Genomic DNA, 27,866 nt, shown 5'->3' on the forward strand with positions numbered 1-27,866 from the left:
TTTTGAATTGGCATTTTGGGATTCTTGGGGTATAATCCCAGCAGTGGAATCACTGAGTCAAAAGGCAGTTCCATTTTTAGCTTTTTGAGGAAATTCTACACTGTTTTCCAGAGTGGCTACACCAGTCTGCATTCCCACCAACAATGTACTAGGGTTCCCTTTTCTCCACAGCCTCGCCAGCACCTGTTGTTTGTTGATCTGCTTATGATGACCATTCTGACTGGTGTGAAGGGGTATCTCATTGTGGTTTTAACTTGCAGTTCTCTAATGGCTAGTGATGTTGAGCATCCTTTCATGTCTCTGGGCCCTCTGTATCTCTTCCTTGGAGAAGTGTCTGCCCAGGTCCTTTGCCCATTTTTTAATTGGATTGTTTTTCTTCTTGGAGTGGAGTCGTATGACTTCCTTATATATTTTGAAGATCAAACCTCTATCTGATGTATCATTGACAAATATATTTTCCAATATGGTTGGCTCCATTTTCATTTTGCTGATGTTTTCTTTAGGCATGCAAAAGCTTCTTATTTTGATGAGGTCCCACTTGTTTATTTTTTCCTTTATGTCCCTTGCTTTAGGGGTCATCTCGGTGAAAATGTTGCTGTGTGGGATATCTGAGAGTTTCCTGCCTATGTTCTCCTCTAGGACTTTTATGGTGTTGTGACTTATATTTAAGTCTTTTGTCCATCCTGAGTTAATTTTTGTGTATGCTGTACGTTGGTGGTCAAATTTCAATTTTTTTGCATGTAGCTGTCCAGCTCTCCCAACACCATTTGTTGAAGAGGCTATTATTACACTGTTTTATGCTTCTGTACCCTTTGTTGACTATTAATTGACCGTAGAGACATGGGTTTCTTTCTGGGCTCTGTCTTCTGTTCTTATGCCAGTACCAGACTGTTTTGATTATAGTGCCCTTGGAATATAGTTTGATGTCAGATGTTGTGACCCCTTCTACTTTGTTCTTTCTCAAAATTGCTGCAACTATTCGGGGTTGTTTATGGTTCCATATAAGTTTTTGAAATGTTTGTTTTATATCTGTGAACTACATCATTAGTATTTTAATAGGGATTGTGTTGAATCTATAAATTGCTTTGGATAATATGGACATTTTGATGCTGTTAATTCTCCATACCATGAACATGGTATATGCTTCCATTTATCTGCGTCTTCCTTAATTTCTTTCTTCAGTGTTGTATAGTAATCTGCATATAGGTCTTTTACCTTCTTGGTTAAGTTTATTCCTAGGTTCTTTATTTTTCTTGTTGCTATACCAAATGAGATTTTTCCTGATTTCTGGTTCAGATATTTCATTGGTGCTTTACAAAAATGTCTTTGATTTCTGAAAATTGACTTTGTATCCCACTGTTTTCCCAAATTGACTTATTAGGTTGAGTAGTTCTTTTGTGGAGTCTACAAGGTTTTCTATGTACACTAACATGTCATCTGGAAACAATGACAGTTTTACTTTCTCCTTTCCAATTTGGATGCCTTTTATATATTTTCCTTGTCTGATTGCTATGACTAGGGCTTCCAATACTACGTTGAACAGAAGTGGTGAAAGTGGATAACCTTTTCTTGTTCCCAGTCTTAGTGGGAAAGCTTTCAGTTTTTGGCTGTTGAGTATGATGTTGGCTGTAGGTTTTTCATATATGGCCTTTATTATGTTGAGGCATGCCTCCGTTATTCCCACTTTGCTGAGTGTTTTTATCATAAATGGATACTGTACCTTATCAAATGCTTTTTCTGCATCTTTTGCTATGATCATCTGGTTTTCTTTTCCTTTTTGATTATGTGGTTTATGATATTTGTTGATTTTCATATGTTGTACCAGCCTTGCATCCCTGGGATGAATCTCACTTGATCATGTTGGATGATCTTTTTAATGTATTGCTGGATGAAGTTTGCTAATATTTTGTTGAGGATTTTAGTGCCTATGTTCTTCAGCAATATTGTCCAGTAGTTTTCTTTCTTTGTTGTGTCTTTATCTGGATTTGTGACTAGGATGATGCTGTCCTTATAAAAAGAGTTTGGGAGTCTTCACTTTGGAGTATTCTGAGAAGGACAAGGGTTAGCTCTTCCTGAAATGTTTTGAAAAATTCTGTGAAATCATCTGATCCAGGGCTTTTGTGTGCAGGGAGTTTTTTGATTATTGCATCAATTTCACCTGCTGTTATCAGTCTGGTCAGGCTTTCTATTTCTTTTCATTCAGTGTTGGAAGGTCATATTTTTCTAGAAATTTGTCCATTTTATTGAGGTTTTCAAATTTCTTGGCATATAACTGTTCATAGTAATTTCTTACAATCCTTTGTATTTCTGTGGTCAGTTGTTATTTCTCTTCTTTCTTTTCTGACATAATTTATTTGAATCCTCTCCCTCTTTTTCTTGATGAGTCTGCTGAAAGGCTTGTAGATTTTTTTATCTTTTCAAAGAATCATTTCCTGGATTTGTTGATCCTTTCAATTGTTCTTTTAGTCTCTGTATCATTCAATTCTGCTCTGAGCTTCATTATTTCCTTCCTTCTCCTTGTTCTGGGCTTTGCTCCTTGTTGTTTCTCCAGTTCTTAAAGATGGAGTGTTAGGTCATTTAATTGAAATGTTTCTCTCTTTTTTAGATAGGCCTGTATTGCTATGAACTTCCCTCTCAGGACTGCCTTCGCTGTGTCCCATAGGTTTTGGACTGTTGTGTGTTCATTTTCATTTGGTCCGGAAACTTTTTGATTTCTTCTTTGATCTCGTTATTGACCCATTCATTGTCTAATAGCATGCTATTCAGTCTCCATGAGTTTGAATGTTTTTGAGTTTTCTCCTTGAGGTTGGTTTCTAGTTTCAAGGCCTTGTGGTCTGAGAAAATGCTTGTTATAATTTCCATTGTCCTAAATTTGTTGAGGCTTGTTTTGTGTCCTATCATGTGGTCTATCTTTGAAAATGTCCTGTATATATTTGAAAACAATGCATATTTTGCTTTCTTTGGGATGAAAGTTCTATAGATGGCAGTTAAGTCCGTTTGATCTATGGCATTGTTCAATGCCGCAATACCCTTGTTGATGTTTTGTTTGGAAGATCTATCCATTGTTGACATTGGCGTGTTGAAATCCCCTGCTATCATGTGTTGCTGTCTATATCTTTCTTGCTGTCCTCCAAGATTTTCCATGTATATTTGGTTGCTCCTATGTTGAGTCCTACATAAAAGATCTAACCACCTAACGCTTAGCAACTAACCAAATAAACCTAACTTGCTAACCTTAACCCAACTCAAATAAACCATGCTAACTTAACAACATTAACAACTCACCTAACCTACTAACCAACTAACCCCAAAATAAACGGACAACTCTAATCAAAATCAAGTTACCACAACAACCTAACCCTAACCAAAAACAAAGACTAATCAACAATTTACCTTAACCTACTAACTCTAAGGGACTAACTAGATCTAGCGAACTATCCAATTAAGCCAATTAACACTACCCAACTAAGCAGAAGAACCCTGATGGACTAAATTGCTAATCCTAACAACTGTAACCAAGAATCTAACCCTAACTAACTAATCCTAACTCCAAATGTCGATTTTAACTCAGACCCAAAGCCTAAATCAAAGCTAATCTTAAACTCAATCTTAATCCTAACCATCTGAATAATAACCTTTACTTCCTTAACAATAACTACCCCAACCTAACAACCTTAACTTTCTAACCCTTATTCTTCCTGTTCTCTTCCCCAACCTTACTCTTAACACTGAACTTTGAAGAAGAAAAGCCTTAGCTCTTAGAAGAGGCTATTTATTTATTTGTTTGTTTGTTTTAAAGAGAGAGAGGGAGGAAAGGAGACAGATGATAGGTAGAGAAACATTGATATGTTGTTCCGTTTATTTATGCTTACATTGATTGCTTCTTGTATGTTCCCTACCTGGAGATCGAACCACAAACTTGGTGTATTGGGATAACGCTCTAACCAACTGAGCTCCTCAGCCAGGGCCTAACATTGGTTTTTGAATCTTAAACATCTAACCCTAAACTTCTAACTCTAAGTCCATATCCAAACCCAACTACATAACCCTAAACAATACTATTCTATTCCTCTATTACCCTAACCCACTCACCCTCTAACCGTCATATTTACCTTAACTTCAAACTTACTCTGTAACCCTTCTCCAAATCCAAAATCTATACCTTCAATGAACCTTAACCCTAAACCTAATTTAAATCCCATACCAACCTCTAACAGTGATGCAGAGATTAACACTACACATAAACTCAATAAGCTTAACCCTAAACCTAATTTTAAAACTAACTGTAATACATTAATCCTAACTCTAACCATAAGCATAAATTAGCAATAACCACAAACTTATTTCTAATCCTTAGGTAGAACCCCAAATTCTAGCCTCTCCTTTAACCTCAACCTTAAATCTATTCTAAACCTCACCCAGACCTAATTTTTAATGCTAACCTTACACTTGACCTAATTTCAATTTTAACCCTAACTCTAAGAGTAACTCTATCTCTAATCTGTGATTGTGCATTTAATTCTAATCCTTACTTTCACCCTAACTCTCTAACACTAAACATTCTACTCATATAACCTAATCCCTATCCTCTAATCCTGACCCACCAGTACTAATTAGGATTAAAGCTTAACCTAACATTTAAGCTTTAATCCTAATTACAAACAGAAAATTAACCATGTAACGCACTGACAAAGTAACCTTAAATATGTAATCCTAACCAACTAACCTTAACTAAATAATGCTAAAAACTAAGACTAACCCTGGAGCACTCTAACCTTAAAACTGTTAACAATTACACCTTCATATTCAACCTATTCTCTAACCTTAGCCCTAAACTTAAATCTATACCTGACAAACCCTAATTCTAAACCTCACCTAAACCCTGTTTTAACACTCACTTGAACATTAACACTGTACCTAAACTCAAATATAATCTTAACCTAAACGATAATTTTAAAACAAACCTTAACATTCTAACCTTAACTGAGTCCTGAACCTACCATAACCATAATCGTAGCAGTAACTGGAAACAGCTTTAACATACCCCCAAATCCAACCTTACTTCTATTTGTACCTTTATTCTTAAACCTAATATTAACCATCACATAAGCATTACCTAACTTCTAACATAACTATAAATAAACCTAACTTTAACCCTAGCTACAATTCTCACCCTAAACCTAACCTATGATAGTAACTTTATATCTAACTTTATCCCTCACCATCACCCTAACCCAGTAAACCTAAACACTAATCCCCCAAAAATAAGCCCCTAGCACAAAACATCTAAACCTAACCAAAATCCTAACCTTAAAACTAACACTAACACTAAAACTAAACATAAACTGTAACCCTAACCCTATCCCTAATACTACCCTAACCTGAACCCTACACCCTAAACCCCAAACTCGAAACCCTAACCCTAAGCCAACTGCTAATACTAACCTGAAATCTAACACTCTAACTTCAAATGTATTCATTCCTATAATTACCTTAAATCTACATTAATCATTGATTCCAACTTTTTTAAAATAAGAGACAGAAAAAAGACTGCTTTTCATACAACCACTTTCACCCTTCATTTATTATACAACATGCTGGAATGACTTCCCAGTAAAAAGAGTGAAAGCCAGACTGTGAAATGTTGGTAGGTCAAAATGGACAGCTAAGCTGGAACTGAACCAGTGGTAAATTTTCCGTAAAGTCTACACTGGAGTCAATTATACTCTCCCAAAATAGTTTCCCTTCTTTATAATGGAACTATAGTGAGGTAGAGTTCAGTTGGTGGAAATTGTGTCGGGGGGAGGAAGGGGAGCAGGGAGGAATAGTGAGGTTTGTGGTGAATATTTAGTTACAAGCCCCTTCTTTAACTGGCTTACAAAGCTTTCTTTGAAGTCTAAAATGAGTTCCTGATAAGGCGTTCCTTTGTTCTTGTGTTTTTGAAAATGCCTCTCAGAATAGGCAGGGGGTCCATACAATTGCAGACATGAAGATGCAGCAAAGTCAGGCACACCTCAGGAAAACCCAGGGACAAGACATACAGAAAAAAGAAATCACACTCAGACACACTGCCAAACACAGCTACATAACCACAAGATCTGTAAACAAAGTGTGGAGGGCTCTTACTACTCAAACCCATTAGACTAACCATATCTTTTCACCTGAAGGGTTAGCCACTTAAACTCAGGCACTGGCTCTGTCTCTGACTCTGTTTCCAGGTGCTGAAGCCTGTGATGGAGTAACACAACCTTGAAAACAAAGGCCGTTTCATTTTGAGGTCACAAGTCAGACCACTTTTGGAACAGTCTTCAGGTACACGTTCAAGACCAATCCCACAACAGGATAATACGACCAAGCTCCTGATCTTCCTTGGTCAGCCTAGCCAGGCTTAAGCTATTTTTCACTCTTGGGTACCACAACCATTCATCTATCCATCTTTCCTTCCTTCTTCTTATCTTTTTCCTCTTTTATTATTTTTTAATTTCTTTTTCCCCCTTTTCTTTCCCTCAACAGTGTTTTCCTTTTTATCAAGCCATCAGCTAAATGCACTAGGAGACACATACTCAGACATCAGTAGTGTACAAGTCATGTAGTAGCATGTACATGCATGTTCTACATGATAAGCTTTTATCCTAGAAAGAAAACTTAAGGAATCAAGATGGCAGAGGAGTAAGTAGAAGTCACACTGACCTCCTCCTAAGACCAATCTGGAATTACAACTAAATTGTGGAGAAATCACCTGGAACAAACAACTAAAAAAGAGTAAGAGAGGAGTCTTACAGCCTTGAGAGACAGAAAAATCAGCTTTAGAACAATCTAACTTGTGAGGAGTGTGGTAGAGACTTGAGAATGTTGGCGGGGGGGGGCCTGGTTAGCAGCACCAGAAGGATATTGAAACAGCCAGTTGGATCCCTTTGAGATGAGAAGGGTCTGAAGCATAACTAGGGATCTTAAGCCTAAAGATTATTATTTCAGTTTTCCTGAATTTGTTAAGGCTTGCTCTGTGTCCTATCATGTGCTCTGTCTTTGAAAAAGTTCAATGCGCATTTGAAAAGAATGTATATTTTGCTTCTTTGGGATGAAAAGTTCTGTATATGTCAGTTAAGTCCATTTCTTCTAATGCATCATTCAGTTCCACAATATCTCTGTTTATGTTCTGTTTGGAACATCTATCCATTTTTGACAGTGACGTGTTAAAATCCCCTCCTATCAGTGTTTTCCTTTCTACATCTTTCTTGAAGTCTTCCGAGATATTCCTTATATACTTGTGTGCTCCTATGTTGGGTGCATATGTTTACAATGTTTATGTCTTCTTGATGGATTCTTCCTTTGAGTATGATGATGTGTCTTTCTGAGTCTCTTTTTATGGCCTTTGTTTTGAAATCTATTTTGTCTGATATAAATATTGTTACCCCTGCTTTTTTTTCTTGCCCATTTGCTTGGAATATTTTTTCTTCCATCCCTTTACTTCCAATCTGTGTAGGTCCTTTGTTCTGAGGTGGGTCTCTTGTAGGCAGCATATGTGTAGGTCATGTTTTCTTATCCATTCAGCTATTCTGTGTCTTTTGATTGGGGCATTTAATCCATTTACATTTAGAGTTATTATTGATAAGAACTTATTCATTTTTCCCGCTGTACCTGTGTTCTTCTCTTTCTCACTCTTGTTCTTCATTTTCTTAGACCAGTCCCTTTAGCATATCTTGTAGTGCTCGTTTGTTCGAGCTGTATTCTTTTAGTGATCTTTTGTCTGGGAAACTCCTTATTTCACCTTCTATTTTACTTGAGAGCCTTGCTGGGTAGAGAAGTCTTGGTTGCAGGCCTTCCCTTTTCATTACTTGGGATATTTCTTGCCATTCCCTTCTGACTTGTAGTGTTTCTGGTGAGAAGTCAGCTGCTAGCCATAGCATGGCTCCCTTGTATGTTACTACCTGTTTCTTCCTTGCTGCCTTTAGGAATGTTTCTTTGTCTTTGATATTTGCCATTTTAATGATGATGTGTTTTGAAGTGGGCCTCATTGGGTTCCTCTTGAAGGGGACCCTCTGTGCTTCCTGGACTTGTATGACTTTTTCTCTTCTCAAATTGTGGAAATTTTCCATCATTACTTTTTCAAACAGGTTCTCTATCCCTTCTTCATCCTTTTTTCCTTCTTGTATCCCTATTATACAGATATTATTATGTTTCAGGTTGTCCTGCATTTCCCTAAATGCCTCTTCATTCTTTTTGAATCTCTTTTCCATTTGTTGCTCTTTCTGGGAGCTTTTTTCTACCTTGTCCTCCAGCTCGCTGATTTGGTCCTCAGCTTCATCTAGCCTGCTTTTGATTCCTTTTACTGTGTTCTTCAATTCACAAATGGTGTTCTTCATTTCCTCTTGTGTGTTGATAGTTTCTATGTCCTTTTGGAGGTTGATACAGTTTGCCGTAGGTTCCTGCTAGTTTCCCTGCAGTTTCTCATAGTTCTCTTTGAGCTGGCTGAGCTCATTGAGCTTCCTTAGAGCCATTGTTTTGAATGCAATATCTGATAGTTTACTTGCCTCTATTTCATACAGTTCTCTCTGTGTGGATTCCTCCTTTCAGCTCATTTGGGTGGTATTTCTTTTCCTTCCCATTATATGTCTGTCTCCTTTTCTTTCTTCCTTTCTTTCTTTCTTCCTTTCCTTCCTTCCTCCCTCCCTCCCTCCCTCCCTCCCTCCCTCCCTCCCTCCCCCCTCCTTCCTTCCTTCCTTCCTTCCTTCCTTCCTTCCTTCCTTCCTTCCTTCCTTCCTTCCTTCCTTCCTTCCTTTTCTTCTCTTTTCTTCTCTTTTCTTTCTTTCCTTCCGCTTCTTAAATTGATCAGTCTCGATTTCCTTACTTTTTGGATTAAACTTGTATGGTAGTATGCTGGTCTTTTTTTTTTTTTTTTTTCTTCCTTTCTTTCTGGGTCTGCATCTATCTGAACTTAGGCAGTTTGTTTGATACTTTCAGGAATCTACTGTCTGTGTCTGTCTCCTTCAGTTGTTAATCTAGCCACTCTGCCCTCAGTTGTCAGGCTTAGGCACCACAGGGTGGGGCAGTGCTCTCTGAGGGTGGGGCTATCGTGTCCTTATAGGCTGCTTCCACTCAGGGAAGTTGTCTTTAGCCAGGGGTCTACTATCTCTGCAGGCAGCGTTGCACTCAGTACTAAGGCCTGTGTGCAACTCCTGTTCCAGCTGGACTGTCCTGAGGGCAGAGCTATTATTTCCTTTCCTGCTTCTGCCTCTTTGGGGCATGGCCTGCAAATGGAGACCACAGAATGGGAAGGAGTCAGTACTGGGAACTCCCGAGCTACTCACACATTTCTTTCCTCAACGCCTCCATCTCCAGTCTCTCCTCAATGGTCTCTAAGAAGCTCTGTGTCCCTTTTGGCTTGGGATCTATTATCTCTGCTGGCCGTACTGCACTCAGCTCCCAGACCTGCCCGCAAGTCCTGGGCGGAGTGCCTGGAGGACTGGGATATTGTTTCCTTTCCCGCTGCTGTCTTTGGGGTGTGGCTTGTTGAAGCAAGGTGGAGACTGTGGAATGGGGAAGGAGTCAGATCTGGGAACCCCTGGCTACTCTGTCAGTTCTCTCCCCAATGCCTCTGTCTCCAGCCTCTCCTCAAGCATGTCTCTAGGCAGCTCTGTGTCTTTTTTAGCAAAGGATCTACTATCTCTGCCAGCTGCTCTGCACTCAGCACCCAGGCCTGTGGCAAGTCCTGGGCAGAGTGCCCTGAGGGCAGGGGTATTGTTTCCTTTATGCCTGAGCAAGATGGATGCTGTGGAGTGGGAGGTGAGTCATCACCAGGGCCCTGCTGACCACCATCTCAGTTCTCTCCACAAGGACTTCCTCACCAATCTTTCCTCAGGCTCAAGCCCACTCTGCTCCTGCGTGTGCCCAGAGACCAAGGAAGGTGGCTGCCACTGCAAATTTTTGCGTTTGCCCTGTAAACGTCTCTCTGCATCTCCAGCCGCCTGTCTCTGGCAGATAGCACCACTATGCTTTTCGCAGTTGTCTTTTGTGTGTGTGCTTTTTTGGTTTCAGATGTTGTAGTCTAGGAGTCACTGCTTATGATTCAGACCCTGGTCTTCTTAGAGGTATCCAACTGGTTGTTTCAATATCCCTCTGGTGCTGGCGCCAGTGGGTCCCCAGCCCACCCTCTTGAGCCCCCACTGCATTTCTCATCCATTAGGATGTGTGAAAGTTGATTACACTGTTTGTTCAAGGCTCCGAGGTTCTTCTCTCACTATCTTTCGATTTGTTTTCCAGGTGATTTCTCCACAATTTAGTTGCTATTCCAGTTGGTCTTGGGAGGAGGTCAGTGTGACTTCCACTCACTCCTCCACCATATTCTTTTTTATATATAATGTTTAAAATAGGCTGGACCAACTATGCTGGTCAAGGATACACACACATGCAGTGAAACTATAAAGAGAGTCCGCTTGAATTTTTTAAAATAGTTTGAGGAGGATAGATGTTAGCTGTTCCCTAAATGTTTGGTAAAATTCACTTGTGAAGCTGTGCAGTCTAAAGCTTTTGTGTGCTGGGAGTTTTTTGATTACTGCTTTGATTTTAATAGTTATTGGTCTAGTCATGCTTTCTGCTTCTTCTTGATTCAATTGCGGGAGGTTATATGTTTTTAGTAATGTGTCCTTTTTTTCCTATGTTGTCAAATTTCTTGGCATACAGTGCTCATAGTAATTTCTGACAATCATTTGATATTATTGTGGTATAGGTTATAATTTTTCTTCTTTTGTTTCTGATTTTATTCATTTGGGTCATTTCTCTTTTTTCTTGATGAGGTTGGTTAAAACCTTGTCTATTTCATTTATCTTTTCAAAGACCCATCTCCTGGATTTATTGATTCTTTGAATTGTTCTTTTAGTGTCTATGTTACTTAATTCTGATCTGATCTTGACTATTCCCTTCCTTCTACTTGGTCTGGAATCTGTTTTTTTGTTTTTCCTCTAGTTCTTGTAGATGTAGGGTTAGGTTGTTTATTGAAATTTTTCTGTCTTTTTTAGGTAGGCCTATATTGTTATGAACTTCTGTCTCATTACTGCCTTTGCTGTGGTGCATAGTTTTGCGGTTGTTATGTTCATTTTCATTTGTTTATCGATACTTTTTGATGTTTTTCTTGATCTTGTTGTTGACCCATTCATTATTCAATAACATGTTATTCAGTATACATGTATTTTAATGTGTTTGAGTTTTTTTCCTTGAGGTTGGTTTCTAGTTTCAAGCCATTGTGATCGAAGATAACGCTTGATATGATTTCAGTTTTCTTGAATTTGTTGAGGCTTTTATTATGTCTTACTATGTGGTCTATCTTTGAAAATGTTCCATGTGTATTTGAAAAGAATGTGTATTTTTCTTCTTTACAGTGAAAAGTTCTGTATATCAATTAAGTCTATTTGATCTAGAATGTTGTTTAGTGCCACAATATCCTTGTTGATTTTTTGTTCTGAAGATCTGTTCATTGTTGACAGTGGGCTCTTAAAATCCCATAACATAGTGTGTTGCTGTCTATATCTTTCTTGAAGTCCTCCAAGATTTTCCTTATATATTTGGGTGCTCTTATGTGGGTGCATATATGTTTACAATGGTTATACCTTCCTGATGGATTCTTCCCTTAACTATATGATGTTCCTTCTCTGTCTCTTTTTATTGCCTTTAGTTTGAAATCTCTTTTGTCTGAATAAATATTGCTCCCCCAGCTTTTTATTCCCCTGTCCATTTGCTTGGAATATTTTTTTCCATCATTTCACTTTCAGTGTGTAGATCTTTTGTTCTGAGTTGGGTCTCTTGTACACAGCATATATGCAGGTCATATTTTCTTATCCATTCAGCTATCCTATCTTTTGATTGGAGCATTTAATCAAAATACATTTAATGTTATCATTGATAGGTACTCTTATTCATTGCCATTTTTTATGTATATGTTTCTCTCTCTCTTGTTTCCTTTTTATAGCAGTTCTTTTAGCATCTCTTGCAGTGCTGGCTTGGTGGTGGTATACTCCTTTAGCCATCTTTTATCAGGGAAGCTCCTTATTTCACCATCCATTTTAAATGAGAACCTGGCTGGATAGAGTAGTCTTGGTTATAGTTCCTTGCTGTTCATTACTTGGAATACTTGTGCCAGTCCTTTCTGCCTTGTAGTGTTTCTGTTGAGAAGTCAGCTGATAGCCTTATTGGAGCTCCCTTGTGTGTTACTTGCTGCTTCTCCCTTGCTGCCTTCAAGATCCTCTCTTTGTCTGTAACATTTTGCATTTTTAATTGTTTTGTATCTTAAAGTAGGTCTCTTTGAGTTCATCTTGTTTGGGACCCTCTGTTTTTTTCTCAACTTGAATGTCTTTTCCCCTCCCCAAGTTAAGGAAGTTTTCTGTCATTATTTTTTTCAAATTAGTTTTCTATCACTAGCTCCTTTTCTTCTCCTTCTGATATTCCTATTATGTGGATGTTGTTACATTTCATGTTTTCCTGAAGTTCCTTAAACTATCCTCATTCTTTCTGAGTCTTTTTTCATTTTGTTGCTCTGACTGGGTATTTCTTTCTACCTTGTCTTCCCCCTCATCAATTTCATCTTCTCCTTCATCCAGTCTGCTTTAAATGCCTTCTAGTGTATTTTTCATTACAAATATTTTACTTTTCATTTCTTTTTGGTTCTTTTTCTTGGTTTATATGTCCTTTTAATGCTTCTGTAGTTCCAAGTTTGTTTGTTTTTTTTCATTTTCACTGAGTTCTTTGAACATCCTTATAGCCATTTTTTTTTTAATTCTGTATGTCATAGATTGCTTCCCTCAATTCATTTAGCTCTTTTTCTGCAGATTCCTCCACTGCTTTCGATTTGAGGTTCTTTCTTTGTTTCCCCATTTTAGGTGACTCTTTTGTTTGTTTCTGTATCTCAGGTTGCTCTGTTTTGCCTGCCTATCTTCCCGGGGTGGACTTCTGTGGTAGGATTTCTGTGGTGCTCAGTGTGCAGTCTCTTTGATCTCCTGTTCTGGATGTTCCTGGTTTCCCTTTCTTCAGATTGTGTGGGCTCTCTCTTTTTTTCTTTTGTTTGGATTTTGCTTATTGGTGACTCATTCATTGGTCAGTTCTCGCCTCCAGTTGGCTTACTGGGAGTCACAACTCCCACTGTGTCTTGTATGCTTCTGACTTCTCTTTCTGGATCTGCCTCTGTATTTTTTAATCAGTTCAAGGTCCCTTGCTGGGTCACCCAAAGTCTGGCAGCACCACCTGTATCTCCTTTACCCATTTCTAGAGGGATCTTCTGTTGCAGTCAGGAGAGTAGGACCCCTAGGTCTCTCTTGGGAGCCACTGTTTAGTCTTCTTTGAAAAATTGCGCATGTGGTCCCCCTGTCCCTGCACCACCCATCTTGGTCAGTCTGCTTCTTTCCCAATAATTTAAAGTTTCTGATTAAATAACTATCTTTTTCATGGCTGGGGGGCAGTGTATTTAAGAGAGTCAGGTCTCTTCTGCTTGGTGTTGATGGCAGTTCTGTGTGTGTACTGTGACCAGGCAGTGCCCTGAATCTCCCTAGCTGCACCACTTTCTGATCTTCCTGCTTTACTGGCCTCTGTGAAATAGGGCCCTAGGTACCAGTGTATTTTGTCTCCCTGAGAGAAGTACAAAATGGCCCCTTTTAGGTGTTCCTTTTGCTGTCTTTCTCTTGCACCCTGCAGTGTTCATGAGCCTACCCAGCTTGTTTTCCAGATCTTCTCTGCTCCTGAAAGTGGTGGGGGCTGAGTGCATTCTTCCCTTCCTAGAGGTTCTGCCAGGAAAGGGGGCTCTGTCTGGCTTTAAATCACCTCAGGTGCACAGTTCCCAGCCCATTGCCCTTGCAGCAGACAGAGGCTCGCCCTCTCCACTCTGAGCAACTGCAGTGGTCTGGGGCCAAGAAATCCCCTTGCTTTTCACCTCTCTGATCAATCTGTCCTGCTGCACTGAGTGGTAGCAAACTGAGCCCTCAGTTACTTCACCTTGCTGGCAGGGCAGCTGTGTGTGTGGGGCGGGGCGTCTCTGTCCAGCATGCCTCAGGGCCCCTTTTAAAAGTCTCTCAGGGCACTCCTGTTACGGAAAGCCAGACTCAAGACACAATTCAGGGAACAGAGTAAGCCTTTATTCACACGCGCGGGCTCAGAGGAAGCAGTCTCCAAATTCTGAGCCCCGAATCGGGGTTAGATAGGGGTTTATAAGCCCTAGCATTCCGGGCAGGAAACGGATGGGCTTCCCAGGTGGGGGAAAGGATTAGCATTCAGGTGGGAGATTGATGAGATTGATGTGCTACCCAGGCGGGGGAAGGGATGTGAAAACGGGCTACAGGAACAGATAAGCAATGATTAACAGTTAACCTGGGAGGGGGTCTCTGGCTAGGCTGCTCCTCCCAAGTCATCTTGCCCTTATCATTCCCCTCTTTGATGCTAGACGAGATTGGCCTGAGTCTTAGCATCATCACACAAGCCACGGTGGTCACTCTGTTGGGGTTGGGTCGGGAGTCTTTGGTATCGGTGATGCTGGAGGAGCAGCACTGGAGCAGCGGCTCGTCTGGTGACCGCGGTCTCTAGGTTATTAATGAGGGTGCGCAGCAGCCAGGGTCCTAGACTTATTCCTAAGAGGAGTAATATCAGGGGGGCCTAGGAATGGAGCCAGCCAGCGGAGCCAGATTTGGGTATCTAAGCTCCATGTCCCTTGCCCTGACTCTCGGTAGCGCTTCGCACCATCTTTCAGCTCCTTAACCTTCTGGGTTAAGATTCCAGCCTAGGAATAGGCAAGTCCCCCCTTTTTCTGCTGTGAGGAGATCTAGGGCTCGCCTCTTCTGCAGGGATCATGCCTTGGTTGCCGACTAAGATGGTTGGTCACTACTCTGGGGTGGGATCAGGTCTCTGGTTCCTCGGGTAGACGGCCCAGTGTCCTTCAGTTCTCTTCAGCCGGACTGTGGGGGCTCCCTTCGAGGTGGAGGTTCGGTGGCTCCGAAGTCCTGGCTCGTCTGGATCTGCTGCTGCCTTGGCCCGAGTGTAGTGGATCCAGGGGGTTATTCCTGTAACTTTAAGGGCAGTAGGGGTGGTTAATAGTACTAGATATGGGCCCGTCCAAATGGGTTGGAGTGGTTCCTTTTTCCAATCCTTTACCCATACATACTGGCCTGGACGGAAGGGGTGTGCTGGCCTCCCTCGGGGTTTGGGTTCCTGGCCCAATTGGGCCCCGTAGATCCTGTCTAGGGTCTTACCCAACTGTTGTAAGTACTGGGTCTGCTGTAACGCCCCCTTCTGTCGAAGGTCATTGGGACTTCCTATTCTAGTTATAGGTGGGGGTCTTCCAAAAACTAACTCATAGGGAGTATACCCCGAGGGGTTTGGGGCATTCCTAACCCGTAGCAGGGCTAGTGGTAACAGGTCTGTCCATGGCAGGCTGGTTTCTTGATGGAACTTAGCTAGGGTTTCCTTGAGAGTTCGGTTCATTCGTTCCACTTTACCAGAGCTTTGGGGCCGATAGGCCGTGTGTAGCTTCCAGTCGATGCGCAGGAGCCGGGCGACCTCCTGAACCACCTGGGCGATGAACGCCGGGCCATTGTCACTACCAATGGTGAGTGGGAGCCCATATCTGGGTATAATTTCCCTGAGTAGGATTCGGGTTACTTCCCGAGCTTTCTCTGTTTTGGTGGGGAAGGCTTCTACCCAACCCGAAAAGGTGCAGATCAGGACCAGGAGATACTTAAATCCTCGGCTGGTCTTGACTTCTGTAAAGTCAATCTGGAGGTCCTTGAAGGGCTGGGACCCCTTGTGTTGGACTCCCGGTGGGGCTCCTTGATGCGGGGCTGCATTGTTCCTTGCGCAGGTAACGCATTGAGCCAAGGCTGTTGAGCACAGGGTTGACAGGTTGGGGAAGTAGAAATACCTTTTGAGCAAGTTTTCCAGGGAGGTCTTACCCAGGTGGGTCAGATGGTGGCAGTTTCTGACTAAATTGCTGGCCTGGCTCTGGGGCACATATACGCGCCCATCAGGTAACCTCCAAGTTCCCTCGGGGGTTTCTTGTCCTCCGGCCTGTTGGGCCCATTTCATTTCTGCTGGCTCATAGTCCCGACGGTTAATGGGGTTCCCCAGCAGGGGTCCGAGAAGGGAGGGCTGTACTTCTGCCATCTCACCACATACTGCGGCAGCCTTTGCTATCGAGTCCACCTTCTGGTTCCCGCGGGCCGGTATGGTGTCTTGTTTGGAATGGCCTTTGCAGTGGATGACGGACACCGCAGTTGGGGCCCACACTGCTTCGAGGAGACGCAGGATTTCTGTCTTGTTTTTAATTTCCTTTCCTTCTGCTGTCAGCAGCCCGCGTTCTCGGTAGATGGCCCCGTGGATGTGCAGGGTGGCGTAGGCGTACTTGGAGTCAGTGTAGATATTGACTTTCTGGTCCCGGGCCAACTCCAGTGCTCTTATTAAGGCCCAGAGTTCCGCTCTCTGGGCCGACCATCCAGAGGGCAAGGCTTTGGCTTCTACCACCTGGTCAAGCGTGGTTACTGCGTACCCTGCCACTCGGACCCCTTCTCTCATATAACTGCTGCCATCTGTGAAATAGGTCACGTCAGCATTGGGCAGAGGCTGGTCCCGCAGGTCCGGTGGGCTGGCATAGACCTCCTCAGTAACCTCTAGGCAGCAGTGGTCTGGGTCCCCTAGTTCGGTCGGCAGGAAGGTTGCAGGGTTTAATCTTTTTACAGTCTTTACCTGGACCCGAGGATTCTCTTGGAGTATGCCCTGATATTGTGTCAGTCTGGGGTTGGACAGCCATCGGTGCCCCTGTCCTGCCAGGAGGCTATGGATGCTATGGGGAACGAATAGAGTGGTCTCCTGCCCCAAAGTTAATTTGTCCGCTTCTTGTAGCAGGGATACCGCGGCTGCAACTGCCCTCAAGCAAGGGGGCCACCCGGCCGCAACGTTATCCAGTTGCTTAGACAGGTAAGCCACCGGGCGCTCCCAAGGTCCGGCTGATTGAGTTAAGACCCCCAGAGCAACCTTGTCCTTCTCATGCACATGTAGATAGAAGGGCCGGCTGGGGTCTGGTAGGCCCAGAGCTGGGGCTTTACTAAGGAGGTCCTTTATTTGAGCAAAGGCCTGTTCCTGTTCTTTTCCCCATGCCAGGGGTAAGGTGTCTGGCCCACGCAGGGCCTGGTAGAGTGGCCTTGCTCTGGCTGCGAACCCCGGGATCCAAATTCTGCAAAAGCCGGCTGCTCCCAGGAACTCACGTAATTGTCTTTGTCCGCTCGGGGCCGGGAAGCGGGTAATGACCATTTTCCGGTCTGTATTTAGGGATCTTTTGCCTTGGGAAATTAGGAACCCTAAATATTTGACTTCTTGTTGGCAGATTTGTGCCTTTTTCCGTGAGACTCGGTACCCTTGTTGGGTTAGCAGTTTTAGGAGAGCTCTTGTCCCCTCTAGGCATCGGCTCTGGTCGGGGGCAGCTAAGAGGAGGTCATCAACATATTGGAGTAGAGTTAAATCCTTTCCCTCGTCTGAGAAAGATTGCAGGTCCCGGGCTAGCGCTTCGCCGAATAACGTGGGGGAGTTCTTAAATCCCTGTGGCAACCGGGTCCATGTCAACTGTGTCTTTACCGCCGTATGCGGGTCTTCCCATTCAAAGGCAAAGATAGGTTGGCTGGCTGGAGCTACCGGGATGCAGAAGAAGGCGTCCTTTAAGTCTAGGCATGTGTACCAGGCGGCGGTTGGCGGGAGTCGGCTCAGTAGGGTGTATGGGTTCGGGACTACCGGGTGCAGTGTGACGACGGCTTCGTTTACCACCCGGAGGTCCTGCACTGGACGGTACCCCGTTCCGTCAGGTTTCTTGATTGGCAGGAGCGGGGTATTCCACGTTGATTGACAGGGGACCAATATACCCTCTTGGAGGTGCTTTCGGATGACCTCCGATATTCCTAGGCGGGCCTCCCTTGAGATAGGGTACTGTCGCTGGCGGCACGGTTTAGCCCCCGGCTTGAGTTCAATTATTACTGGGACCTGGTTTCTGGCTAGTCCAGGGGGATTGTCCTCGGCCCAGACCGTGGGGAATTCCTGCAGCAGGTTGTCTCTAGCCTCGGGCCTGGGGCCATGGTCACCAGATTCCCCAGAATACAACTGGTATTCTTCCTCTCATGGCAAAATGAGGGCCATGAGCCTAGGGCCATCCACTTGCAGCGAGGCCTCCCCTGACTGCTGGAAGGTGATTCGAGCTCCCAGCTTTGATAAGAGGTCTCGCCCTAACAGTGGGACAGGGCATTCAGGTAGGTATAAGAACTCATGTCTAATCCGGTGGCCTCCCAGATCAACAATCCAGGCCTGGCAGAAGCGTTTTGGGCTACTTGGCTGACCAGTGGCCCCTACGATGGTGACTTCTCGTCTGGATGGGGGAGCTACAGGGGTGGTGACGACCGAGTGCTCTGCCCCAGTATCTACCAAGAAAGAGAGAGTCTGGCCCCCAACAATCGCTTCGACCATGGGCTCATGGGGGCCTAGATTCAGGGAGCCCGGTCTTCCTCATTCTGAGTCTAGGCCCACCAGACTAAGGATGGTGGGCGCCGGCTCAGAGGGCGCCGGACCAGCCTTCTTTTTCCGGTGCGGGCATTCTCTTTTCCAATGTCCTCTTTCCTTACAATAGGCACATTGGTCTCTCTCTACCTTGGCGTGCCCTTTCTGGTCTTTCGGTCCCCCTTTGCCTTTTTCTGCCGGCTGACTGAGGCGGCTGCTAGCAGTGCGGCCTTTTTCTCTAATCTTTTCTGGGCTGCCTTCTCAGCGGCCTCCTCCCGGTTATTGTAGACTTTATTTGCTACCTCAACCAGCTGACTGATGTTCATGCCTGCAAAGCCCTCTAGTTTCTGGAGCTTTTTGCGGATGTCAGGGGCCGACTGGGAGACAAAAGCAGTGTTTACCATTAGCCGTGTATCTGGGCTTTCTGGGTTGAAGGGGATGTATATCCGGTAGGCCTCTAGGAGCCTTTCTAAGAAGTCCCCGGGACATTCATCTGGCCGTTGGACAACACTGGCCACCTTTGACATATTGGTCGGTTTTCTGGCCCCAGCTCTGACCCCCTGGAGGATGGCTTCCCTGTACCGGTCCAGGGCTGCTCTTCCCTGTTCGGTGTTGTGATCCCAGTCGGGTTGGGTCTCTGGGGCTGCCACCCGAGCGTACTGGGCTGGGTCTATTGTGCCCACTGGAGCATTGGCTTCTAGATATCTCTGGGCCTCCTGGAAGACTCTGCGCCTCTCTTCCGTATTAAAAAGGGTTAGGAGCAATTGGCGGCAATCGTGCCACGTTGGCCGGTGAGTTTGCATAATGGACTCCATTAGGTCTACGAGTGCCTGGGGCTTCTCCGAATATGAGGGTGTGTGGTGTTTCCAGTTCAAGAGGTCAGTCGTGGTAAAGGGCTGATAGTAAAACACGACCGGTCCCGGGTATAAGGTCCCATCAGGCCCCGTTTGTGGCGGGCCCTGGGTCTCCCGCAGTGGCATCTGGAGGGACTGGTGGTGTCTTAAGCGGGAGGCGATAGGAGATTCTGGGGGCGCTGTTGCCTCGGGTTGCGGGGGCGAGACTGAAGGGGGCGGTGTTTCAGGCGCCTCTGCCTGACCTCCCAAGTTCCTAGCTGGGTAAGGGGGAGGCTGCACCTGGGGGTCTTCCTCTGGCGGGCCCTGATAGATAGGGGGTCTCTCCACTGGTTTGGCAACTAGGATGCAAGTTACATCCCTTTTCTTTGATCGGGAGCAACAGTTCTGGGCTCCCCTGGCTCGCCCTCCCGTAGCGCCTAGGTGACGAGGTTTAACCCCCGCACACTTCCGGAGCCAGTCGGGCATCTCTTGCGCTAGCTCCTGCCACTTTTCTATGTAGAGGAATTGGTTTGGGTGTCCTGGACTTCCTGTGACTATGAGATGGACAGCCCTAATTATGTCTAGGTCAAGGGTTCCCTCAGGAGGCCAGCCTACCCCGAACCTGGGCCACTCAGCGTAACAGAAAATTTCTAATTGCCCCGGATCCATATCGGGCTGCTGGCCCCGGAACCGGTCGAAATTTCTTAACATGCAATCTAAGACAGTAGACTGTCTGCCCCCCCATGATCCCTCCCGAAACGGCGCAGACAAACAGGGGCAGCAAGGATACTTTCACTTTCGCCCGCCTGGCCTCTCCTCTCGCGAGGGACTTGGGTCTGTCTTAGCTAAGGCTGCCCGAGTAGAGTCCGGGTTAGCTTCCCAGCCGTTATGCCATATGACAGACCGAGGACCCGCAGGTTAGGGCTCACTCAGACTCCGTAGGCTCGGGGGGAACACCGCTGGCCTGTGGAGCCACACAGTCAGTCACTCACTCAATCACACAGAGGTTAACACTTTCCCTCCCGACAGGGAAACCGTGCCAGAGGCCGGTAGGCCTGAGAGGTGATCAGCCTCTCCTTCGACCACTTATAGGTGGGTCTGATTTGGGTCTGGTCCCCGGGGCACTTACCAATCTGGCGCCTTCAGGTAGGCTTGGGTCCGCTCCCCAAGTGCCCGGGTTATGGAACGGCCCGAGGTCGGGGCCAAGGGGAGCCCAGCCCCTCAGGACCCGAAATCACCGGGGCACGTGCTTCCCTCTGGAGTCCGGGCTCACCCGGCCGACCCCAGCCGTCTTCACCGGAGGCAAACGGCCTGCTCGTGTGAGTCGTGTCCCGGTCAGGGAACCAAATGTTACGGAAAGCCAGACTCAAGACACGATTCAGGGAACGGAGTAAGCCTTTATTCACACGCGCGGGCTCAGAGGAGGCAGTCTCCAAATTCTGAGCCCCGAATCGGGGTTAGATAGGGGTTTATAAGCCCTAGCATTCCGGGCAGGAAACGGATGGGCTTCCCAGGTGGGGGAAGGGATTAGCATTCAGGTGGGAGATTGATGAGATTGATGTGCTACCCAGGCGGGGGAAGGGATGTGAAAACGGGCTACAGAAGCAGATAAGCAATGATTAACAGTTAACCTGGGAGGGGGTCTCTGGCTAGACTGCTCCTCCCAAGTCATCTTGCCCTTATCACTCCCACTGTAGCACTGAGTCACTGTCTGGCTTTCTGTACATGCCACCTCTCCAAAAATTCAAGAGACTCTCACAGTCACAGCTGGTCGCAGCCAGTCTCCTCCACCAGACCCAGGTGCAGAGAGAATCTCCCTCTCTCTCTGGCTGGCATTGCAGCTGCAGACATGGGCATGCTGCTTGCTGTGTGTGTGTGTGCAGCCTGGATCTCCCTGACTTTGTGTATGTAAGTTGTTCCCATCCTGGGTCTGGGGATTCACTGCCCTGGAAGGGGAGGGAGCCACAATACTGCGATCTCTGAATAGGTTCTCCAAAATGCAGGCTCTGGCTGCATAAACTGCAGCTGCTGGCACCTTGCCTGGGGAATTTCCCCTTCCAGCTATATAATCTCCTTACCACCCACTGTGAAGCATTTTCTGTACCCCTTGACTTCCAAACTTCATATCACTGAAGTTTCCATTGATTGTTCAGTTTATTTTTCAGAAGATCAGCCAAGTGTCCAAGAGGGGTGCAAGAGCAAGTGGACTGGGCTTCTGCCTACTTGGTTACCATCTTCCAAATCCCTCCCATTGTATATTCCTGTCATAATGAATTTTGGGCATTTAGTTTGGTTCCAAGTTTTTTTTCCTTCAAACTAAGTTTAGGTGAAATGTCCCTGTTCGGGTGCCATCTGTTGGGGGGAGCACTGCGCGGGACGCTCCTGGATCTGAGGGTTACTGTCTGGAGCCAGCTGAGGAGGGAGCGGGGCTCTGAATTCCACAGAGCCCGTCCTGGGGTTGTCACAGATCGGGGGAATAAACATGAGTCATTGCAAACACTTCTCTGTTTGCCAGGAGAGGGGACATGGCTCTTCCCTCTAGGGGAGAAGGCCCCAAGCCCCTGAGTCCAAAGGCTTTTATTGAGAACCATTTGTTCAGGGATCTACAGCAAAGCTCATCAATCAATGTCAAAAGACTATGTTTACAGAAAACAAATAGAGATCATAGATAGCAAATGAAGGAATGCAAGAGATCTGCCTCAGGTCAGGGTCTATGAATAATTTAAATCTCCTTCCCAGTATGAGCTGGTTATCATCCCTTTGAGGGAAGAACAAAGAATACTTAGAGGAACTTGCTTCTAGGCCTGATTGTCCCCAGGAACTGCCTGATCCAGTTTAGGGCTGTACCTGCCTTTAGTATTAGTTTAAGCCTAAGCCAGGCAGGCAGGGAAGAACCACCAAGAGATAAAGAGACTTCTTTCAGATAGAATGAAGACTCCAACCATGTCCCAGCTGAGCCAAGGGGTGCAGGCCTTTTTGCCCTTTCTCCATGTCCCCCAAGTCTTTGTCCCACTGGCCATACCAGCTGATGTCTGGCTTAGGTTGTCCCTGCTCTGGAGAGAACTTACTCGTCATCAACAACCGACCATCATAGGGCCAAACTGGGTGATGTGAGGGGGGCAGGGACTGTGTCCTTGCCAAGGGGACAGATTTTGTCTCATCAGTGGCCTATTTTCCCAAGGCTTCCTTCCAGCCTTGGGGCCCTCTCTCTTGTCAGCAAAGCTACAGTGCCTGGAACCAGATGGGGCGTTTCCCAGCAGTGGAAAGTTTGTATCTTTGTCTTTTGAGACTTATTGTTGCCAATTTCCAAATTGCCCTCTTGGAAATGTGTTCAAATTTATACTCTCCTCACAGTGTTTAAGTATTCCCCATCATCCTTGCTACCTCTGGATTTTTTTTTTTAATTCTACTAATGGTCTTTCGTTCAGTGAACATTGACAGTTGTGATGGTGATAAAGTTACTTTTTATGAAAGTTGCCTGAATAAATTCCACTTGACCATTCAGAAACTTTAGATGTTTTCCATATTTCTGGAGTCTAATTAACTTCCCCTTCCCTTCCATGTTTTTCAGTTACGACAGTGGCCTGACTCATATACAAAGAAGTTTGAGCACAGAATCTACCCCATCACATTTTCAGTGGGAAACCCTCAAGAATGGAAGAAATTGTTCAAACCCTGTGCTGCTCAGAGACTCTTTCTTCCGGTAGGAAAAGCTGCTTTTAATGAGATATTGCTTGGGAGAGAACTGCTCCTGGGAATGTGGTGACATTAAATGGAATCCATTTAGAAACATTGACATAGAGCTGAAAATGTGTTTCTCTAGGATTCTGTAGTCAATGCTCTTAATCTTCAGGGTTTAGAGAGTGTCCCTGTATTTGAAAAGTGGCCTTTCCCAAAGATTGAGCGACTGAGGACATCTAGAGCTTGTTTTGAATTATGGGTCTTTCTTACTACGGCACCATTTACTAGCTATGTACACCTCAGAAAACTTCCAATTTCTTTCTGTATACCTCAGTTCCTCCATCAGCTTGGCAAAAAGGTGACCCTCTGTAAATATTATCTTTGATTATTATTATTTCTCTTATAACAATAACTACTACTAGGTGTAGCTATTACCAGGGAGAGACCCAAGTCAAGGACACTCCCCAAGTTCGTTCCTCAGTTCCTGCTTCACTCACAAGAGATGAATTCAAGCAAGAGACAAGCATGTATAGTGGGAATGAGATAGCAAGTTTATTTATGAAATATACAGAGGAAATAAGGTAGTAAGTTTGTCAGTAAGTTTAGTCTATACACTTGAGCTGGGGCTACAAGTGGGTACTCAGCTAATATGAGTGCAATGACTGTTGGGGTTCAAAGGTAATATAATTTAGTTGGCTTCTAGGTTCTCCCTCCCCCTTTCCCTCTCTAGATCTTAGAATTAATAAACAGTCACAAAGGCTTTCTTTCTCAGCGAGTGGAGATGATACACAAAGACTTATAAGGCTCCCTCTTTCTTTGCTATTACAGGTTTTCATTCATTTTTTTATTGTTCAAATATATTTGCCTCCATTTTCCCACCACCGCTTTCTCCTGGCCTACCCACCTCTACCTCCCACCCACAATCCTTCCCCAATTTTTTTATTATTCCTATTTTTATTTTTTATCCTACTTTATTTTTCTTGTGGCTATAGCAAAGGGGATTTTTTCCCCTGACTTCTAATTCTAATATTTCATTATTGGTGTACAAAAATGTCTTCGATTTCTGAAATAGACTTTGTATCTCACTGTTTTGCCAAATTCTTTTTTTAGGTCAAGTAGTTTTTTGGTGGAGTCCATGGGGTATTCTATGTACACTATCATGTCACCTGCAAACAATGACAGTTTTACTTCCTCCTTTCAAATTTGGATGCTTTTTATTTCCCTTTCTTGTCTGATCGTTGTGGCTAGGACTTCCAGTACTGTGTTGAATTGAAGTGGTGAAAGAGGACAACCTTGTCTTCTTTCCGATCTTAGTGGTGTTACGGAAAGCCAGACTCAGGACACTATTCAGGGAACAGAGTAAGCCTTTATTCACACACGCGGGCTCAGAGGAGGCAGTCTCCAAATTCTGAGCCCCGAATCGGGGTTAGATAGGGGTTTATAAGCCCTAGCATTCCGGCGGGAAACGGATGGGCGGAAGGGATTAGCATTCAGGTGGGAGATTGATGTGCTATCCAAGCGGGGGAAAGGATGTGAAAACGGGCTACAGAAGCAGATAAGCAATGATTAACAGTTAACCTGGGAGGGGGTCTCTGGCTAGACTGCTCCTCCCAAGTCATCTTGCCCTTATCATTCCCCTCTTTGATGCTAGACGAGATTGGCCTGAGTCTTAGCATCATCACACAAGCCACGGTGGTCACTCTGTTGGGGTTGGGTCGGGAGTCTTTGGTATCGGTGATGCTGGAGGAGCAGCACTGGAGCAGCGGCTCGTCTGGTGACCGCGGTCTCTAGGTTATTAATGAGGGTGCGCAGCAGCCAGGGTCCTAGACTTATTCCTAAGAGGAGTAATATCAGGGGGCCTAGGAATGGAGCCAGCCAGCGGAGCCAGATTTGGGTATCTAAGCTCCATGTCCCTTGCCCTGACTCTCGGTAGCGCTTCGCACCATCTTTCAGCTCCTTAACCTTCTGGGTTAAGATTCCAGCCTAGGAATAGGCAAGTCCCCCCTTTTTCTGCTGTGAGGAGATCTAGGGCTCGCCTCTTCTGCAGGGATCATGCCTTGGTTGCCGACTAAGATGGTTGGTCACTACTCTGGGGTGGGATCAGGTCTCTGGTTCCTCGGGTAGACGGCCCAGTGTCCTTCAGTTCTCTTCAGCCGGACTGTGGGGGCTCCCTTCGAGGTGGAGGTTCGGTGGCTCCGAAGTCCTGGCTCGTCTGGATCTGCTGCTGCCTTGGCCCGAGTGTAGTGGATCCAGGGGGTTATTCCTGTAACTTTAAGGGCAGTAGGGGTGGTTAATAGTACTAGATATGGGCCCGTCCAAATGGGTTGGAGTGGTTCCTTTTTCCAATCCTTTACCCATACATACTGGCCTGGACGGAAGGGGTGTGCTGGCCTCCCTCGGGGTTTGGGTTCCTGGCCCAATTGGGCCCCGTAGATCCTGTCTAGGGTCTTACCCAACTGTTGTAAGTACTGGGTCTGCTGTAACGCCCCCTTCTGTCGAAGGTCATTGGGACTTCCTATTCTAGTTATAGGTGGGGGTCTTCCAAAAACTAACTCATAGGGAGTATACCCCGAGGGGTTCGGGGCATTCCTAACCCGTAGCAGGGCTAGTGGTAACAGGTCTGTCCATGGCAGGCTGGTTTCTTGATGGAACTTAGCTAGGGTTTCCTTGAGAGTTCGGTTCATTCGTTCCACTTTACCAGAGCTTTGGGGCCGATAGGCCGTGTGTAGCTTCCAGTCGATGCGCAGGAGCCGGGCGACCTCCTGAACCACCTGGGCGATGAACGCCGGGCCATTGTCACTACCAATGGTGAGTGGGAGCCCTTATCTGGGTATAATTTCCCTGAGTAGGATTCGGGTTACTTCCCGAGCTTTCTCTGTTTTGGTGGGGAAGGCTTCTACCCAACCCGAAAAGGTGCAGATCAGGACCAGGAGATACTTAAATCCTCGGCTGGTCTTGACTTCTGTAAAGTCAATCTGGAGGTCCTTGAAGGGCTGGGACCCCTTGTGTTGGACTCCCGGTGGGGCTCCTTGATGCGGGGCTGCATTGTTCCTTGCGCAGGTAACGCATTGAGCCAAGGCTGTTGAGCACAGGGTTGACAGGTTGGGGAAGTAGAAATACCTTTTGAGCAAGTTTTCCAGGGAGGTCTTACCCAGGTGGGTCAGATGGTGGCAGTTTCTGACTAAATTGCTGGCCTGGCTCTGGGGCACATATACGCGCCCATCAGGTAACCTCCAAGTTCCCTCGGGGGTTTCTTGTCCTCCGGCCTGTTGGGCCCATTTCATTTCTGCTGGCTCATAGTCCCGACGGTTAATGGGGTTCCCCAGCAGGGGTCCGAGAAGGGAGGGCTGTACTTCTGCCATCTCACCACATACTGCGGCAGCCTTTGCTATCGAGTCCGCCTTCTGGTTCCCGCGGGCCGGTATGGTGTCTTGTTTGGAATGGCCTTTGCAGTGGATGACGGACACCGCAGTTGGGGCCCACACTGCTTCGAGGAGACGCAGGATTTCTGTCTTGTTTTTAATTTCCTTTCCTTCTGCTGTCAGCAGCCCGCGTTCTCGGTAGATGGCCCCGTGGAAGTGCAGGGTGGCGTAGGCGTACTTGGAGTCAGTGTAGATATTGACTTTCCGGTCCCGGGCCAACTCCAGTGCTCTTATTAAGGCCCAGAGTTCCGCTCTCTGGGCCGACCATCCAGAGGGCAAGGCTTTGGCTTCTACCACCTGGTCAAGCGTGGTTACTGCGTACCCTGCCACTCGGACCCCTTCTCTCATATAACTGCTGCCATCTGTGAAATAGGTCACGTCAGCATTGGGCAGAGGCTGGTCCCGCAGGTCCGGTGGGCTGGCATAGACCTCCTCAGTAACCTCTAGGCAGCAGTGGTCTGGGTCCCCTAGTTCGGTCGGCAGGAAGGTTGCAGGGTTTAATCTTTTTACAGTCTTTACCTGGACCCGAGGATTCTCTTGGAGTATGCCCTGATATTGTGTCAGTCTGGGGTTGGACAGCCATCGGTGCCCCTGTCCTGCCAGGAGGCTATGGATGCTATGGGGAACGAATAGAGTGGTCTCCTGCCCCAAAGTTAATTTGTCCGCTTCTTGTAGCAGGGATACCGCGGCTGCAACTGCCCTCAAGCAAGGGGGCCACCCGGCCGCAACGTTATCCAGTTGCTTAGACAGGTAAGCCACCGGGCGCTCCCAAGGTCCGGCTGATTGAGTTAAGACCCCTAGAGCAACCTTGTCCTTCTCATGCACATGTAGATAGAAGGGCCGGCTGGGGTCTGGTAGGCCCAGAGCTGGGGCTTTACTAAGGAGGTCCTTTATTTGAGCAAAGGCCTGTTCCTGTTCTTTTCCCCATGCCAGGGGTAAGGTGTCTGGCCCACGCAGGGCCTGGTAGAGTGGCCTTGCTCTGGCTGCGAACCCCGGGATCCAAATTCTGCAAAAGCCGGCTGCTCCCAGGAACTCTCGTAATTGTCTTTGTCCGCTCGGGGCCGGGAAGCGGGTAATGACCATTTTCCGGTCTGTATTTAGGGATCTTTTGCCTTGGGAAATTAGGAACCCTAAATATTTGACTTCTTGTTGGCAGATTTGTGCCTTTTTCCGTGAGACTCGGTACCCTTGTTGGGTTAGCAGTTTTAGGAGAGCTCTTGTCCCCTCTAGGCATCGGCTCTGGTTGGGGGCAGCTAAGAGGAGGTCATCAACATATTGGAGTAGAGTTAAATCCTTTCCCTCGTCTGAGAAAGATTGCAGGTCCCGGGCTAGCGCTTCGTCGAATACGTGGGGGAGTTCTTAAATCCCTGTGGCAACCGGGTCCATGTCAACTGTGTCTTTACCGCCGTATGCGGGTCTTCCCATTCAA

General features: G+C 45.9%; 1 protein-coding gene across 1 annotated transcript in view; it reads left to right on the forward strand.

Moving 5' to 3' along the window:
- The window catches only part of GXYLT2 (glucoside xylosyltransferase 2), a 204,439-nt gene that overhangs the window by 34,441 nt on the left and 142,132 nt on the right, over positions 1-27,866 (forward strand). The window contains exon 3 of the mRNA XM_054595024.1: positions 22,906-23,037. Within this exon, the coding sequence (XP_054450999.1) occupies positions 22,906-23,037 (132 nt within the window). The remainder of the gene's footprint in view (positions 1-22,905; positions 23,038-27,866) is intronic.

This window comes from Pteronotus mesoamericanus, unplaced genomic scaffold (assembly GCF_021234165.1).
Source record: "Pteronotus mesoamericanus isolate MK-2021 breed Mesoamerican mustached bat unplaced genomic scaffold, CSHL_Meso_final scaffold_54, whole genome shotgun sequence".
Classification (NCBI taxonomy): Eukaryota; Metazoa; Chordata; class Mammalia; order Chiroptera; family Mormoopidae; genus Pteronotus; species Pteronotus mesoamericanus.